Below are 17419 nucleotides of genomic sequence, written 5' to 3'. Positions count from 1 at the left end.
AATGATGATTTATAAATTAAAAAGTAATGTCATACATATTTCTCTATTACTTTATAGCTCTAACATATAGGGTAATGTAGTAAAATATGTAATAATGCCGTTTTCAGAAGTTTAGTCCTCTATTGGTTCTGAATAAATGTACCTAATTATCTTTATCCATGTCCTGATACAATGTTAACAGTGTCGTGGGAGCGCTTCTCTCTCATTATGATAATTTTGTTCATTCATTGTCAAACATTCTGATTCGAGTTACAGGCTTGCAGCGTTTAGTTGGCAAAGTACGAGTCGATAAGTAATTTGATTTGGTCTTGTTGTGGTTGTAGCGCTGTCATACGGCGGGGGCGGCGAGCCTGTCGCCGGTACAGCCGCGGCGGCCCGTCTCTCGGGCTCTCGGCCGCTGTTACCTCCTTGACTCTAGACTAGTCGTTCCGAACGCGATCACCCGCGTACACGTCGCGCCGTTCGATGCAACACGCTCAACGATAACGCGCCCCATTTAAACGAAACGCTCACTCTAACTACACAATCGGCTCATTCACACTTACGATACTACGCACTGACTATTACTGAATTAAACGTCGATTGTCCTAAATTGCAGGATTGGTCGGCGCGATCCCTGAACCGGCTTTAGGACCATATGATCAGTATTGTACTCGTCCGGCCTGCATGGCCCTGATCTCCGATATCGGTACGCAGTCACGATGTGGACCAACAGTTGAAAAGTGCATTTGTCTCTTTGTCTAGACATCCGTGTTAAGATGACTCAGTGACAGAATACTTTCTCGTGGTGTATGACAATATTTCTATCTTGTGACACGATTATGTTGGAGATGTGAATGTTGACGTTGTTTTATTTATTAGTGATAAATAATAGGGTAGTGCAATGGCTGGGGCTAATGGAGAAGGTGGTGTTATGGAGGAGGTATCACCCGGAAATGCAGTGGAAGGTCGTAAGCGCGGGCTGAGTGGCTCCATGTCTCTTCGGACGCGGAAGCTGGGCCGGCGTCTGTCACGAAGCATGTCTATAGTGGCTATGAAGCTGCCAGAAAAGGCACACAGCATTACAAGAACATCCTCGAAATTGATGAGGACTGCTAGTCGTGATAAGAAGAATCGGTCCTTTGAACTCTCAATAATACTTCCGGACAAAACTCAAAAGCAGGTACGTAGTTATTATTAAGTTTATTAAATAACAAGACTCAATTAAGATTGAATTTAAAAAATAGAAAGCAAACAATTTAAGAAATCTGAATCGACCAAACTAATATCAGCATTGCACAAGTTCATTGTAGGTAATTACAATACTGATATACCTATAATATATAATATAATCTACAAGATAAGATATCAATTAGAACCATGAAAGTGAATAGGTAATAAATATAAAACTAGTTTATTTTTATTATTGATAATTCGAAATATAATATATTATTGATAATACAGATGTCACAGGTACCTTAGTTAAGTTCTCTGTGGCATTTATAAAGTAAAAACTTTAGCTTTAGGCAGCAAAGTTTCAAAGTTATTATATATATTATAGTATTTCAAAATAAAAAAGGCTACATACAAATATACACATCATGCTATTATTTTTAATGTTGAACATTCAAATTGCTTAAGGTACTAAGAAGCAAATAAGGATTTAGAAATATTATAAAAAAAGTTAGGTGATTAATTGATCACCTAAATAATACAATGGGCACATTTGACTCAGTTATGGGTTACAACCAATTGTCATTTTGCGGTAATGATTGTGATTGTATGTTGTAGAGGCAAACAGGGTTGTGCTTACATGTAAACACTAGCATATACGTATAAGCTATGCATTTAAATGTGCTCATTGCAATTTTGTTGGTGATTTGTTTCGCCACTACACGATGACGCGTGTCGCCTACACTTTGGATTTCTCCATTGATTTAATAATGAATTCAAGCACCTTTTGCCTTCACGTCGCAAAGCATTGTTTGGCTTGTCATTGAACTGGAAAATTTAACACTATAGCTTATTGGATAGTACTCAATAGTTTCTATTGAACTATTATGTAGAACTAAGGCCATTAAAGTATACATTAACTTATAAAGATGCATCATGACAGTAGAAGCAAATATTTGAACCTTTTAATATATTATCATACTTTATCCTGAGAAAATCAATATATTGCACTTTAGAAGTAATCGAAAATACACATATTATTATATTTATTTTCTATTTTAATATAACTATTTTTACAAACACTAATCTAATACATTACCAAATAATGTGATGTCCATGTATTCCATATTATTTACTATTTTTAAAGCATTGCTGTATATTTTTAATATATAACATGTCTTAGTATTTATTCGTTACATCTTACAAGAACAGGTTTTTGTATCTTTGTTTACAGAATCAGCAAAAAAGTTGATTAAATCTGCGATTTATAAATTGTGATATAAAGATCATGGCTGTTAATTTACTTTTTGTTAATGTTAAAGCACTTCCTTGAAAAAGCAGAGAGCAAATCTGTTCCGTTGAATTGATTTAATTATTTACTAATTAACGTCAACATTGGAAACTACCGGTTTTGGAGAGCTTATTTCATAATTCCTATTTCGTACATAAAAAAAAATACTTTAAATATTCTTACAAGTCGCCAAAATTCTTCATACTAATAATAAATAAATATCTATTTTTTGCGTGTAGTAATAATAACTATTCAACTGGAAGTCATAGTACATAATATTTATCTTCATACTATACTAGAACCTTCATCTGTTTAGCTGTTTTGAATTATTTCTTTTTACAGTTTTAATATTTTGATTTAATGCAATGACTATAATTTGAATATATCTATGTAGAAGGAAAATATTTGTTAACCGTGTTTAATTCAAGAACGTGACAAAGGATTCTGAGTCTTTATTAACATTGTGTACATAACATTACCTAGATCATTATAGGAAACAATACCACTAGGGACAACGGTATAATAATGTTAGTGTCCCTAAAGTTTACAACAGATTTAAAATAAAATATATAGAAGTATAGGTATTGATAGATACCAAAATTAGCAATATTCAATTTACTGTTTGGTAGATAATTGTTTAATATATAGTAGAAATGGAGTGTTATCCTGACTGCTATGTTTTCATAGCTAAAATATGACATGTGTTTAGATGAAATATAGCGAATGTAATAAGATTTCATCATAATTAATTTATTATCTTGTATTTTGCAATAATAGAAATATCTTTGCTTTGTAAGAAATAACTATAGGTCGTTTATCTAATTGTTTCAATAAAGTTAATGTAGCGAACGGTGACATTCCATTTAACGTCAATGAGGAAGACTTCCCACGTGTTGCATCAAGAGGGTCGATGTATTTAGGGTTGCCGATACGGTAAAGTATTATAATTAATGTGTGATATGATTTTAGCCATTAAAATTAAAAAAGAAGTGTTGTATAGTTTAGTGTCTGATAGGTACATAAGAATACATCAATATGTAGTTGGTATTTATTAGGTTTAAAATATTATTAAAAGTGCATCTATTGATTAATTGTTGAGGCATATTTGAGCAACGATATGAGAATTATATATTTTAATAACATTGTTTGATAGAATATAGAAGTTAATTGCGAAAAGTATTCATCTGTTTTGTATTCTATTTAATGTCTAGTGATAAAAATAAAATTAGCTTGAGTGAAGATTTTGAAGTGTCTGTCTCCAGTGCACTAAAATTTTTTCAGACGTTTATATAGAAAAGTTAGTAATTCGATTGATGATCGAATTGGAACTTCATTAATATTAGTATGCATGTCGTTATATATGTTGTTTTTAGGTAGAGAAAGTGCTTTTGAATATTGGATTTTAATAGTTATTAATATATTTTTTATTGCTTGCTTTTTATAGAATTATTTCAAGAATTGATAATTACTACTAATACGGCACATTAATTAGGAAAAAACATTAGTGACTAAATTATCCAGATACGTAATGAGAAGCGGCTAGTTCGGTATGGTAACGAATAGTAGGAGAAAGTTTTGTCGTAATGAAATACCTACACGTTAAGTAGCATGTGTCGAACTATGATGACGCACAATTAATGAAATGAAACTACAGCAATGAGTATATTAATTAGATGTCATAATACTGCTTATAAGGCATTCTTCAGATTAAACATTCTACAAAGCAAGAATATAACTATGAATCAGTTCACAATTGGTGAATATATCAAAAAAGTGTAAAATGCAGATAGTTAGAACTTACTCTTTTTTGAAGTCACTAGTAATTAATCATAAATATTAGAAGGTAACAGTACTACTAATAAAATTCTTGCCACAAACTTATTCTTTGATATTTTTGTAATTAATTTCTGGAGCTAGAATCATTATGTGTGATAGACTTAATGGCAAGAGTGCACTCGTCTAGTAATGTGTTAAAATTTAGTTGGTCACGTTTTGATCAGAGATGAATTCGCTTCGCATCATTGTCGGAAAGATAAAATAAATTGGTTATTTATTATAGAGACAATTATATAATAAAAGTTTTCTCGTATAGACGTTAGATGGTTCCGTGCCTAATTATTAATTTAATAAACAGATAATATAATTGTGTTATAATAGTCTCTAATATGAAATGTTAACCTTTTATCTCTTTTCGTCATTTTAACTTTTAAATTTGAACTTCCATTAATTACTAAAATTCTTTATATACTTACTACATACATATTAGTTTTTATAAAAAAAACAAAAACTTAGCTTATTATAAAAGTAAATTAAGTTTAGAAAAATCAGTTTTGCGACATCTTTATTTCTATACAGTTCATCTCATCTTACAAATAAGAAAGTTCGATTATTGCCTTGACATTTTACTTACAAATGTAAAATTATCATACAGTTGAGGTTAATACAAAGTTTACTCGTTCCACTATGCAGACTGTAAAATTTCATACAAACGCAATCGTTAACAACGTTTGTAGAGAAAGTGGCGAATATAATGTTCAGGTGGAACTAACTACTTGTGGAATTAGTTTTGATCGATGTTTGTTTGTCTTCAATGTAGTTTCATATAATATAATATAATGTACGTACTTATGTATGCACATTTTTTTCGATATACTTTTTGAAGACTTTGATGATGTAATTTATTTAATTCTAAAATAAAGAAAATGATTATTTAAATTAGGTATAAAGTTATCTGTATAATCTACAGTCATCACCATTATTGTTATAGACATATTTTACACTACGTTCACTTCTGGTAATATTATTAAATGACAATGACCGTTCCTACATACATTATTTTGACATAAAATTTTTTTGTTCACATTGATTGTTATTTGTTTGTTGTTTTAGTTTTGATAAAATACTATCTTGGAGAATATTGTCTTCAAAAGACACACAAGTTTCTATTTTCATATTTTATTGTTTGTAAATGACGATTAATAGTACCATTGTATAAATTAATCAATAAGTATATTATTAAATGTAATTAATATTCATACATACATTACTGTATAAGTAAGTGTCCTAGATAATAGATTAGATCAGTATGTAGCGTCACATAGGGGCTTGTGCCTGTCACTCATTACACAGTCATCATGTATTAGTTCAGGAATTATATAACCAATAAGTAGTTTCTGAGTGAATGCATTAAGAATTATGATTAATAGCTTTCTAAAAGTTTTTCGGTTTAATTTTATAGTGCAAATTTATTATTGTAGGTAAATATTCAGTACTATACGGTCGGTATATATATATATAAAATATGTATTTCTTGAATTGCTTTTCTTCATAATTCACTTCATTTGAGACGGTTTCGGAGATTTTTATTTTTATAAGGCAAATTTAATGCTTTTGAAATGAGATTTGAAATACAGTTATGCTTAATAATATTTGTGAATTGAATTTACACAAACTCTATAGCGAAGGCTGTAAGACACTCAATTCTTATTTAATATTTGTATATCTAGTACGAATTATGTATCTATCTATTTAATAAAAATGTAACTACTTTCAGTAAATTGTTCAAATTAAAATCTCTAAGTAAAAGTTGTTTCGTAACAATCTTTGTTACCACTTCCAAATCATTTTACATTGAGTTATAACGAGGTACACTTTTGAAAGGAATGATGACTATTTTCTATATTCCTTGTGGTAAACCGGTTGAGCGGTCCTGAGACTGTAAGGTGTACCATGCGAATACGGCGCGCAGTGCAACGGCAATGCGATCTCTTCGTAAAGATATAATCATGTTGTCATGGATCTAGTTTTTTTTTTGCACTTCACTAGTGTAAAGTAAAGAAAAAATGAGCAATGTATTGTTTCTCTTTTCGAAAGTCTTCAAAAAGTCAAATAATAAAAAGTTACGTGCTATGATTATATATTCGCCAATTCTGAACTTATTAATATTTTTTGTTACTCCTGTCTTATTTAATCTTTATTTCGCTTAAATATGGTTCCTTTATTAAACTTAATGCGATTATTGCAATATTGAGAAAGTTATAAACAATGTATCAATAATGTACGTAACGTCTTGTGGAGGTAGAATAGTAATTTTTTTTTATGTTTACGTTTAGAAATATTCAAGGAGTTTCGTTGTATGACCGAATTCAAATTGTTTTTGAACAGATTTTAATTATTTACAAAATAAATTTACTTATATAATTTCTTTTTAAAAGACTGATATTATATTCTCACATTTATTTTAATATTAATTTTTAAAAATGACTTTCAATTTCGTGCAGAGTCGAATTAAGTCTTAATACTTACTCATTGCAGTGTTGAGTTTTTATGGTGTAAAGTGACTTTAATATCAGTGAAAAATATAATATATTTCTAGTCAATTATGACAGAAACAAATAAATAGGGAAACATAAAACTATCTAACCGGGGCATAAACAGATGTTTTGCCCTAGATAGGTTTTGTCTATTAATATGTTACAAAACAGATGCGGTTGGTAAACGTCTAATTTTAAAACATCCATACACTGCTTCTATCCATAATCTTCATGCATTCAACTTGCACTGTTACAAATGCAGTATAGTGAATACTTTTGGCATTTGACCAAACGTTTTAGAACTTGCTCTAAATTGAAATATTATCAGAATATATTATATAATATATATTTATACTGGTAATGGACCAAATGATTAATTACACTCTTATATAAATATAACGCCCTGGACACTTGTGCTAAACTATGGAGAGACTAAGATCTTTTTATTTGCTTTAATAGACGCAATTAAGTTCAATATTTGATCAATATTTAATAGGTTTTATTTTGAATATTTTGATATTTAATTAAAATGAATATTACCTTGTAATTAAAATAGGTACCGTTTGACCTATTTTAGAATATATTTTTTCTAATAAAATTCTTTTTGTGCTAAAACATTAATACCTATTGGAAGGAAAAAAAATATAAAGCATTTCTTTCTTCTTTACTATTATAATTACCTAAAAGAAAACATTTCAGGTATTTATACGTTTAATTAAATAATAGCATTGCAATTAATTACAATGTTATATTGTAATTCTTATGCATGTATACTACCAAATATATATAACCTTTAATGCATTTTGAGATCGATAAATGCAAACATCTATTCAATGTTTGTTGACATTATCTGTATACGAGTTATGTTGGTTCTGTGGCTTTTAAAATGTTTGATCAGAGATCTCATATTCATAATCATTGGTATTAAATTATCAACATAGTTTGGTATTTTGTTTGATCTAGTGGCTTAATACCCTACTTTATCTTGACGGCCTTTGACGGTCGCAGGTTCAATTTCTGCACAAGACAAACTTATATTTTTGAGTTTATCTGTTTGTATTGGTGTGGGTATTTTCTATATATAATTACGAAAATGAGAACATTTTTAAAAGATTGTGCTTTTATAATAGGCGGCCTTGTCGCTAATAGGTGGATTTATTAGATATATTCTTCTTTTATTTCAACCATTTGGTTATAAAACTTCAAAAAAATAGAAGGATGGTATACATGTGATAGTATGAGAAATATGTTATACAACACGGTCAATTTATTTTTTTATTTCTTTTGATGACTGAGAGCATTTTACTTTCATTAACAATGATGGACTGCACACGAGTTTATGAGATACATGTATACATTGATTTATTTGTGACGATGACACTGATTAATAATAAATGACTACAGTGGAAATAATTATGATAAACATTACCAGCAATTTATAGATATAAATTTTATTTTCCATTTTTTATATTATTATTAATATACTTTAAATCACAGAAGCAATCAATTGACTCAATTATAATATAAATAACAAAATAAACAAATTGTTCAACTAATACAACCATAACCATATGAGTAGTTTTTTTTAATGAAATGGTAACCCCGCTGCGCTATTGTTATACGCTGGCGGGGCACCAGTGAGGGATAATAGGTGAGGATAGAAAGACAGGTCAGTTAGCCCATCATGATGAATACACCAGGAATTCAGCACTATGGTTTTCAGGGGCGACCACGTGGAGGTCCACCTGATAGCGTATATTGCTAGGAATGGGATTGGTAGTCCACATTACTAACAATCCCTTCCACCCACTATATGAGTAGTGTCAAATTTTAATGTTTGAACAGTTAAATATTATTATTTTTACTACTATTAGGTATTCGTATGAAGGTGTCCTCTGGAGACAAGATTTGACTATAAATTTGATTTAATGTACTAAATAATAAAAACAAATACATAAAAAATAAAACTAGTCGCTTATATATAACTCTACTAGCTAACTAACAATTTTCTACCGGATTTCTAGTTCAGGAGAAATGTTTCAAATGACAAATTACATATTTAATAATAATATTTATCGTTTAGTATTTTTTTCTTAGTATTATTTTATATTAGTATTATTTTTTATGTTACTTTATGTAAACAAAAGACACTTATCGTCTCATACATAGAACAAGGACAGTATCTGAGTATATGCGTACGTGTTCAAATACGAGACAAAAGAAGCCATAAAATTTGCAAACAAAATGATGTGGTGATTGTTTTGTGGACAATGATTTTACATTATGAATATTCCCAATTAACATCAAAGACAAATAAGTTTTGAACGATGAACGGCAAGTGTTTATGTACCTAGTCTGCGAAGCGCGGAATACATTGGCGTTAAGATTTTTTTGGCAGACCTGGTACTATAATGAGACGCAAATGTATTCTAAGATGTGTCTTTGCTCAAAGGTAAAAGCTCCGATCCTGAGCCTGCGGTAACACATGATAATTTTGGGAATGGGTCTGCCCAAACGGCTCCCTCAGGGGGTAAGAGATTGCTAACAATATACCCTATCAGGTTGATTTTCATGTGATCCCCCCCCCCCTGAAAATCATCGTGGTTAATTATTGTAAAATTCATCACGAAAGGCCAACTGTCTTGCTTCCTCCTCACCTATCACCTTTCACTGATGCTCCGCTAGTGTATATACATCGATAGGTTAGGGTTTATTATTTCATTTTTATCAATTAAATAAATCATTGTCATCATCATTTCAGCCATTATCCGTTCACTGCTGGACATAGACTGATATAAGGAATGGTCTTGAGCCACCTGTATCCACTGACTTCTAGCAACCTAATGGGGGGTCCTCTTATACGGTCCGACCGTGTTTTTCCGTAAGGGGTCGCCAATTAGAAACCTTTCTTCCCCATCGATTGTCAGTTCTTCGAGCTATGTGATCAGCCCATTGCCATTTCAGCTTACTTAGTCTTCACGTTACTTTGGTTCTTTTGTGGATATCCTCGTTTCGGATTCTGTAACGCAAAGTAACTGCGAACATAGCTCTCTCCAGAGCCCGCTGAGTAATTTGAAGCTTTTGCATACGGGCAATCATGTAGGCAATGTTTCAGTTCCATATGTCATTACTGGTTAAAGACCTTTGTGTTCAAACATTGAGGTATTTTGGATGAAAAGATGTGGCGTAATTTGCTGCCCAGTCGAGTTGGATTCGTTGGTTGACCTCTCGGCCGAAGTTGGATATAGTGGCAGATTATATTCTTTTTGGTCTTTTGTGTAATTTACCGTAGCGTATGTATGTGGTCTATGATGCTAAAGCCCTTTCGGTAGCCAGCTTGTTCAGATGGATGGAAGTCGTTGAATTTGCGTGTAAGACGATTGATCAGGACTCTCGAAAAGTACGTAGACGCGATTAAGAAGGGATATACTTATATATACTTACGGTCTATAGTTCTTCAATAGGGCATTGCAACCCTTTTTGAAGAATAGGACTACCGCACTGCTGTTTCACACCCGGGCGTAACATTGTTATGGATGACGAAATTAAATAGCCTTTGAAGGATTACAATAACCAGCTTTCTACCCGCTCTCAGAAAGCGCGCTGTAATTCCGTCCTACCCTGGTGCCTTGCCGTTTTTAAACTGTTTGAGAGCCATTTCAATCTCTTGCAAACTGACGTTCGGGATAACGTCGGTATAGTTTCGGATAACTTTAGCTCTTTGGTTGTTATTCGCATTAGTATGCGGTGTTGTGTACAGCTGTCCATAAAACTTCTCACTCTCACTCAAAAACTCAGAAACTTGTGGCGGAAATTATGTCGCCGGTGTTGCTCTTCAACTTTGTCAGTTAGCTTCGCCCAATAGCCAAATCTCTGGTGAAATTAAATAAATCGACCCCTCCTTGATATGCCTATGGTGGACTCAGATAAATATATATTTGCTCTTTTGGTAGACGAGTATAAACAATGCAGGAATTACCAGTTTAGTGAAAAGTGTGAGGATATTTTTTTCCAACAAAAAAAAACATTAATTTTACAATACCTCTGCTGCATCTTTACATATGTATCTTTTACTCTTATCACTCTGTTAGGTACAACAGCTATAGGTACCTAGTAGAAATATAAAATTACTCAAATATACACCTATTAGGCAGCCTGTGTTCATTTGGTCGTGTTAAATTGTGCTTAATCAGGCTTAATGAAAAGTGTAGGCGAACCTGAAATCTGTATATTTACCTAAATTAATATATGAAAATGTATGACGCAATATTATGTTTAAAATAACGTTGTGGAGTTATCGTTCAGCAAAGTAATCGAGAGGAAACTCTTTGAAGTGTAATGAAGCATAAAATTGTGCTTGTCAACGATTCGTTGGTTTTCAGGGGCATCACCTGCACCTAATACTACAGTATATAGACATTCACTTATATACACAGGTACATAATGTTAGGAGAATTGAAAATACATATTAGTTTAGTGGTTTCTACTTTAACAATTTTAACTTCTACTAAAGCTTTGGACTTAAATAGACTTGTAGCCTTTTTTTAATAAAAATGTATCTGTCAGTTGAATTTTCATAGAAATTTACGGCGATAGAAATTAACAAACCAAAGTAATTCCAGAAATAGCGGTAGGCTCGTCGTTTGCTAACTTGGAATTCTGAGAGGAATGTTCGGTAAAATGTAGACAAGTATCTCAAATTTCATTAAAATTTAGTTAACTGTAAAAATTTAACGTACCGACAATATTTATAATATTAGATCTAGGTACATTTCGATTTTGTGAATATTGTGTGACTAGAAAAGTAACCCATAATTTTAGTTACATAACTTAGTTATTTTAGTTATATCTTTACTAATTTAATTAGGCTGTCAATTATTTTTTGAGAGAACTACTAGAGAATTACCTCGTTAACTATTGTATAAGTAAAATATTATGTAAATTTTTTTTTTGTCTTGTTATCGTAGTAGTCTATGGATGATTGAAATTTACCTATCTACGACAAAATTAAAAAACGCTATTGTTTCAATAATATTACTTAATGTTATTGCATGTATACGTACGAGTTCAAATAATTACCATGATTTAGTTGACTTGCTACAATATTTCGGTAAAATTTTTGTTCCTTTAAAATTTCATTAAACAGTTAAAATGAATATAAAATTTGTAAGTATATTTTATTGTTTTAATTCTTTTGTTTAAAGTACAAATTTATTATTATTATTTAAAAAAATAGTAAATATTATGTTTAAAGTACTAATATTGTTTTTACTAATACAAACAACTTATAAACATAAACTTTTATTACGTCGTAAATTATTTTGGTGCATGTTTAAACTACAGCTATTGTTAAAAGAAATAGGTAATAAAAATAACGTAATCTGGAAAATACGTTCCCACGTTTTTAATTTTGGCAACACTGTGACGTCATAGCGGTCATTAAAGATAGGAACAATAGCGTATCCAGCTGCGATGCTACACCGGGACGATTAAAAAATTATGTCGCCCGTAAATAGAACGGGAGAAAGTTGACACGTGCGTCGGTTACTCTCATTTTGACACGATGAAAACACGCCGCGGCAGTTTTGGGTCAGTCTCGTAATAGTCCCGAATACCAAACAATATATCACATTTTAAAATCACGATGTATTTATGCACGCAAAATGTCCCCTTGGACATGTCATAAATTCGTAACATATCATTATCATCCGTAACAAAGTTGACATGACGACATTGCTTTCATTTTTACAGAAATGATATTAATCATACTTACATGTTTGTAAAGAGATTACAGACATATGTATGACAAGTTCAATTTTGATGAACAAACAAAATATCTATGAGTATGCCAGTTTTATAATAATAGAGTTTTTTTGGTGATATTAACACTGTTCCAAACCTCAGTTGACCAGAGAGACGATTGCAGGTTTATCATTGTCGTGAATGAAATTTGGGCAAGTCAAGTACTAGACTTCTAATAATTCACTTTTCCTAATGACTTTCTCTCTTGTGATATTTATTTATTTTAATATCCTAAAATTGAATAAACCTCTACTATAAAAATGTAACATTTAAAATTTATTTTTGGATTATTTTAAAGCGCTGCCATAATTCATGTTATAGCAATTGCCACTTGATTCCTGCATCGGAGGGCCCGTAAAGCTACTATCCGTTCTTTGAACTCCTACCTAGTAGTTTATATAGTACATGGGTATTGGTATTTGTTCAATAAGGAACAAAATATGATTTTATGCTTTTATTTAATGTCTTATTAAATCATAATAAATTACCACCATAAGATTCTATTCCACTCACCAAACTGAAACTGAATTTTTGTAAAGATTTTTACACTCATTAAAAAAAATCAATTTTGAAATTAGGCCAAGATATCAAGTAACGTTACAGATAAAAATACAGCTCAGTTAAAAAACTACTTTTTTGTCCTTGCAAGATCTTTATTCTTTGTAAAATATGTACTAGTTTACAAAGTGAACTTTCACGACTTTATTCTTATATTTGATATATCGCGAGGTGTCAATGAGAACATATTCGTATACCGTAAAGATAGGCGGTACAGTTATGCAATTAGTAAAGAGAATGGCGTATGCTTTGTACAGTAATGTCCTTCTCGGCCAATGGATCTGTGTGTTACTTACTCTGGAATTAGCATAAGCATTGAATATAACGTATAAGTGGGGGAAGGCTATGACCACGAGGAATTCGGCCAGCGGCACGTAACATCCTCATTAATATAATATCAATATTATAATTGTGTTGATGAGATAATCTGCTCGTTGCTGAGATATAGCTCTGTGACAGACTGACTAACATATGAACTAAGTCGCACCATAAGTGTCTCTTTATAAAATTGGTGGTGTTGGTATAGAAACTTAAAATTGTGCATTTTATATTACAAATGTGAAAAATAAGTTAAAAAATATAACTATTTAAGTATTACAAATAAAGGTATATCGCTGTTTTCAGAGAGATTTCCTAAAGAAATTGAATAATTAGTGTCCATTATTTTATATGTAACATAAATGATATCTTAGACATTCCTCAATCGATTGTGATGATTCTTTTTGGAATCAGTAAAGTTAATTTTCGTCTTAGTTCTGTAATAATAAAAACATGTTATTATTATGCCATTGGTTCAATATTAAATGTATTATCAAAAGAAATTGCTGTATAAAAATACTGCTTCAGGTTGCCTTTTTTATTGCAGAACAATTTCTGAAATTTACGAGTATTAATAAACCATTACCGAGAACTCATTTACATATACCAGTATATTGCAATGTACATATTTTCTAAATAATATTTCGAATCGTTACAAACTTCATAACAATATTGATATTGGTATGATAATAAAGTTATGTAATCATTACGGATATACATTTACTAATTATTCTTACATTATAATTCAACGAGACATTATTGTAAGTTAAATCAGAATTAGAATTTCTACAATGGAATCTTTTGTATTTATCATTCAGTTGTTGAAATATAAAATTTATCTTAATACTAAAATATATTAATATAATATAATTATAATATCTTTATATTATAATTATTTACGATGCAGAAAAATTTTGGATATTATGTTCTTACTTATATGAACAAATGGTTAAAATTTAAATAAGCATTATTAAATAAAAATAATTTAATAAAATTAAATATTTTAATTAACTACAGAACGCCCTGTTTGCTGAAATATAATTTAATTTTGGACTGTTTTATTATATCAACATAGATTTGTAGTAAAGAGAGACTGTAATCATTAGTCGTCAGCAAATGGTAGTCTATAATAGAAGGAAAGTGAAATGTGAACTGGCTGAGACCATTCCCAGGGTCATTAGGTGTTAAAACAGTAACCGTAGACTCGAGTGCAGATAATTAGTGCGGAAGGCAGGTATACCACGGCATTTGTGTATTATTGCGATTTCTGTTTTAATTAAAACCATTATACGCTTTCATTTTATAAATGTTAGATAAATAACTAAGCTGAATTTGAAATTGACGAAACATTGTGATGTAGTTTGTAGGACCACTGTTTCTTTTAATACATAATAATTCAACATTTTTTGGGTAAAAGTATTCTTCAATAATCTGTATATAGTATATTTTTAGTCATATTATTAATAGCCATTAGCAATTTTTTTTAATTAAAAGATAAGATTTTCTTTTAAAGAAAAGATAAAATCACAGATGTCTGGAGTTACCGACCAAATGCAATAATCTTGATAATATTTATACGCATTGATTTCAGTTTCACCGGAATAAAAGTTGCTAGAGAAAAATGTTTCAATCGGTTCGTGTAAACACGGGTTGATGCATGTTGCCATCATTTTCGACTTGGTCGGATACACGCCATAAATACCTTGATAAAGACGTACGTATACACGTAGATACTTAGTCCGAATTATATTTGTTATGTTAATGTACATAATAGAAAATATAAATTTTGATAAAGGAAGTAAATAGGAGAAATATCGGAATCCAGAGAAATGAATTGGTTATTGTTTATTTAATGGTAGTTACAATAATATTAGGTAGAACAATTTTTTTTTAAATTCAAAAGTGTTTTCAAAATAAGTTGTAAGTGGCATAATTAGCATCGATACTATTATTATATTACCAGTTATTATTTAAAATATAATGTAGTATTTTTAAAGTAATAAGTCTGTTAATTTACATTGACAAACATATTTTTTTTTTAATATTGACGTTTTTTCCACATGGTAACTATTGATTTGATGTAGATGCCTAATCAAGTTTATTATATTTATCAATTAAACTCCCTTGCTGGTGGAGATTCAATTAATGCCTTTCTATTGTTAAAAGGTTTATGTTGGAACAAGGCGCGCCGCATTGTAAATAGGAGCTTATCTCTACATAACGGAAACGGGCGGGTCTCTTAGATAATATTCTATTAAAGTCCTGCGGTAGGTATCTATAATTATTTGTAACTATACCAAAGTGACCAGGCATAATTCAATCGTAAAACACAATACAGTTTACATAACGTTTGTATGTGGTCTGTTAAACGTAGAATACGTGAGATGTGTTTTTTTGTAACCGATTCGTATCTTTAAAAACGTGATAGGTTAATAATATCTATAGAGATTATGTACGAGTATAATGCATATTTATATAAATTTGTATTTATGTGAATTTATATAAAGTGTAATAATATTTTGTAATTAAGTTAATTAGAAGAGTTATAATAATCTGGGCACTCTGTAGAGAAGTGTTGTGTCAATTTTATTCTAGTGATTTCACGTAGTGTTCCTCCCAATGAATTATAAAACTAGATTTCTGTATCATTACTTTCAAAATCTATTTCCTAGACCATAGTCACGAACAGTCGTTTTATGTTGAACGTTTATTGAAGGTAAACGTCTAAATATGACCAATAAAATGTATTTCAGATGAATTACAATTATTAATTGAAAATAGCTTTATACTCTTATTGACTTATACTCATTATGGTATAATGTATGCCCATGTTTTTGCTGATTTTTCTTTTTCTAGAATTTGTAAATGTCGGCCAAAAAAATATATATAAATGTATAGTTTCTTATCAATGATTACTTCATTTAGTATAAGAATTTTATTTTTGTTTTAGTCTGTTCAAGCTATTAGGCTTATAAATGGACATACTTTTTTTTAATCAATAATTTTGTATATCTGACATAGAACCTAATTGACTAATTGATGGACATTGGAATTTGCTGGGTCTAGAAATGTAAAATTTTACATTATAAATTTTTTTCTTTATATCAATTTTTCTTTATTCTATATAAGGAAATAAAAATAATAAGAAAGGATTTACTGGATTACTGATTTAAAGGATTACTGATATTACCAAGGGATGCTGTTAAAAAGAACATTACGTTAATGAAGTGGAAGAAACAGGTGATAAAAATAGTTGCTTAATTTTCACTGATATCTATAAAAGAAATACCTTTCGTCGACTGATGTTATTTTGATAGACGTGGCATTTAATTTTCCTATGCCACAGATAATATTATACTATGCCTGTGCTGAGTAATTATACGTATTAAATTTTAACGTAGCTCAGATGGCTAGTAGTATTTTTTTTTAGTTTATGGTTAGGTATCCACACTTCGACTGACCTGTCGAACATCTAACAGTGGACAATACACTTCCATACTCCGATTGATTAATTGCCTGCAATACATTGTAACATTATTGATTGTTAGATAACGCCTCGTTGACAGGCAATACGTGATGCAATATGGGAAACAGTCCAAGATTAATCATTGATAAGGAAGGTCATAGAGGCTTGACTGGTAGCGGTCACTCCTCCGTACTAAATGTTTGTGATATGCATACTAATAGTATTGGAATTAAACGAACAGCTAAGGTGACAGCCAGTAAAATTGGATTTACGTATAATAATATCTAACATAATGAAATTCCACAAAATCTTTTGTGTATACGTATTAAAATATAGGTATAATCACTGTTTGAAAACAGAATCTCACATGCAATTTGTAATATTAAACTAATTGACAGTTCAACGGATGGAAGGCAGTAAACGCTGCCTATAGACATGAACTACATAATGGACATTGCAGTATATACTGTGAAAATCTTAATTATGGACGTCAGTTAATCTTATAGGTCAAATTAGTCA

At 30.5% G+C, this 17419-nt stretch overlaps 1 protein-coding gene across 1 annotated transcript in view; it reads left to right on the top strand.

Moving 5' to 3' along the window:
- Positions 1-332: 332 nt before the first annotated feature.
- The window catches only part of LOC113516123 (uncharacterized), a 155541-nt gene continuing 138454 nt past the window's right edge, over positions 333-17419 (top strand). Inside the window, exon 1 of the mRNA XM_052901049.1 lies at positions 333-1162. Coding sequence (XP_052757009.1) covers positions 884-1162 — 279 coding nt within the window. The 5' untranslated portion in view covers positions 333-883. The remainder of the gene's footprint in view (positions 1163-17419) is intronic.

Source organism: Galleria mellonella, unplaced genomic scaffold, assembly GCF_026898425.1.
Source record: "Galleria mellonella isolate WM207_F2 unplaced genomic scaffold, CSIRO_AGI_GalMel_v1 utg74, whole genome shotgun sequence".
Lineage (NCBI taxonomy): Eukaryota > Metazoa > Arthropoda > Insecta > Lepidoptera > Pyralidae > Galleria > Galleria mellonella.
This window is presented reverse-complemented; position numbering and strand designations above follow the sequence as displayed.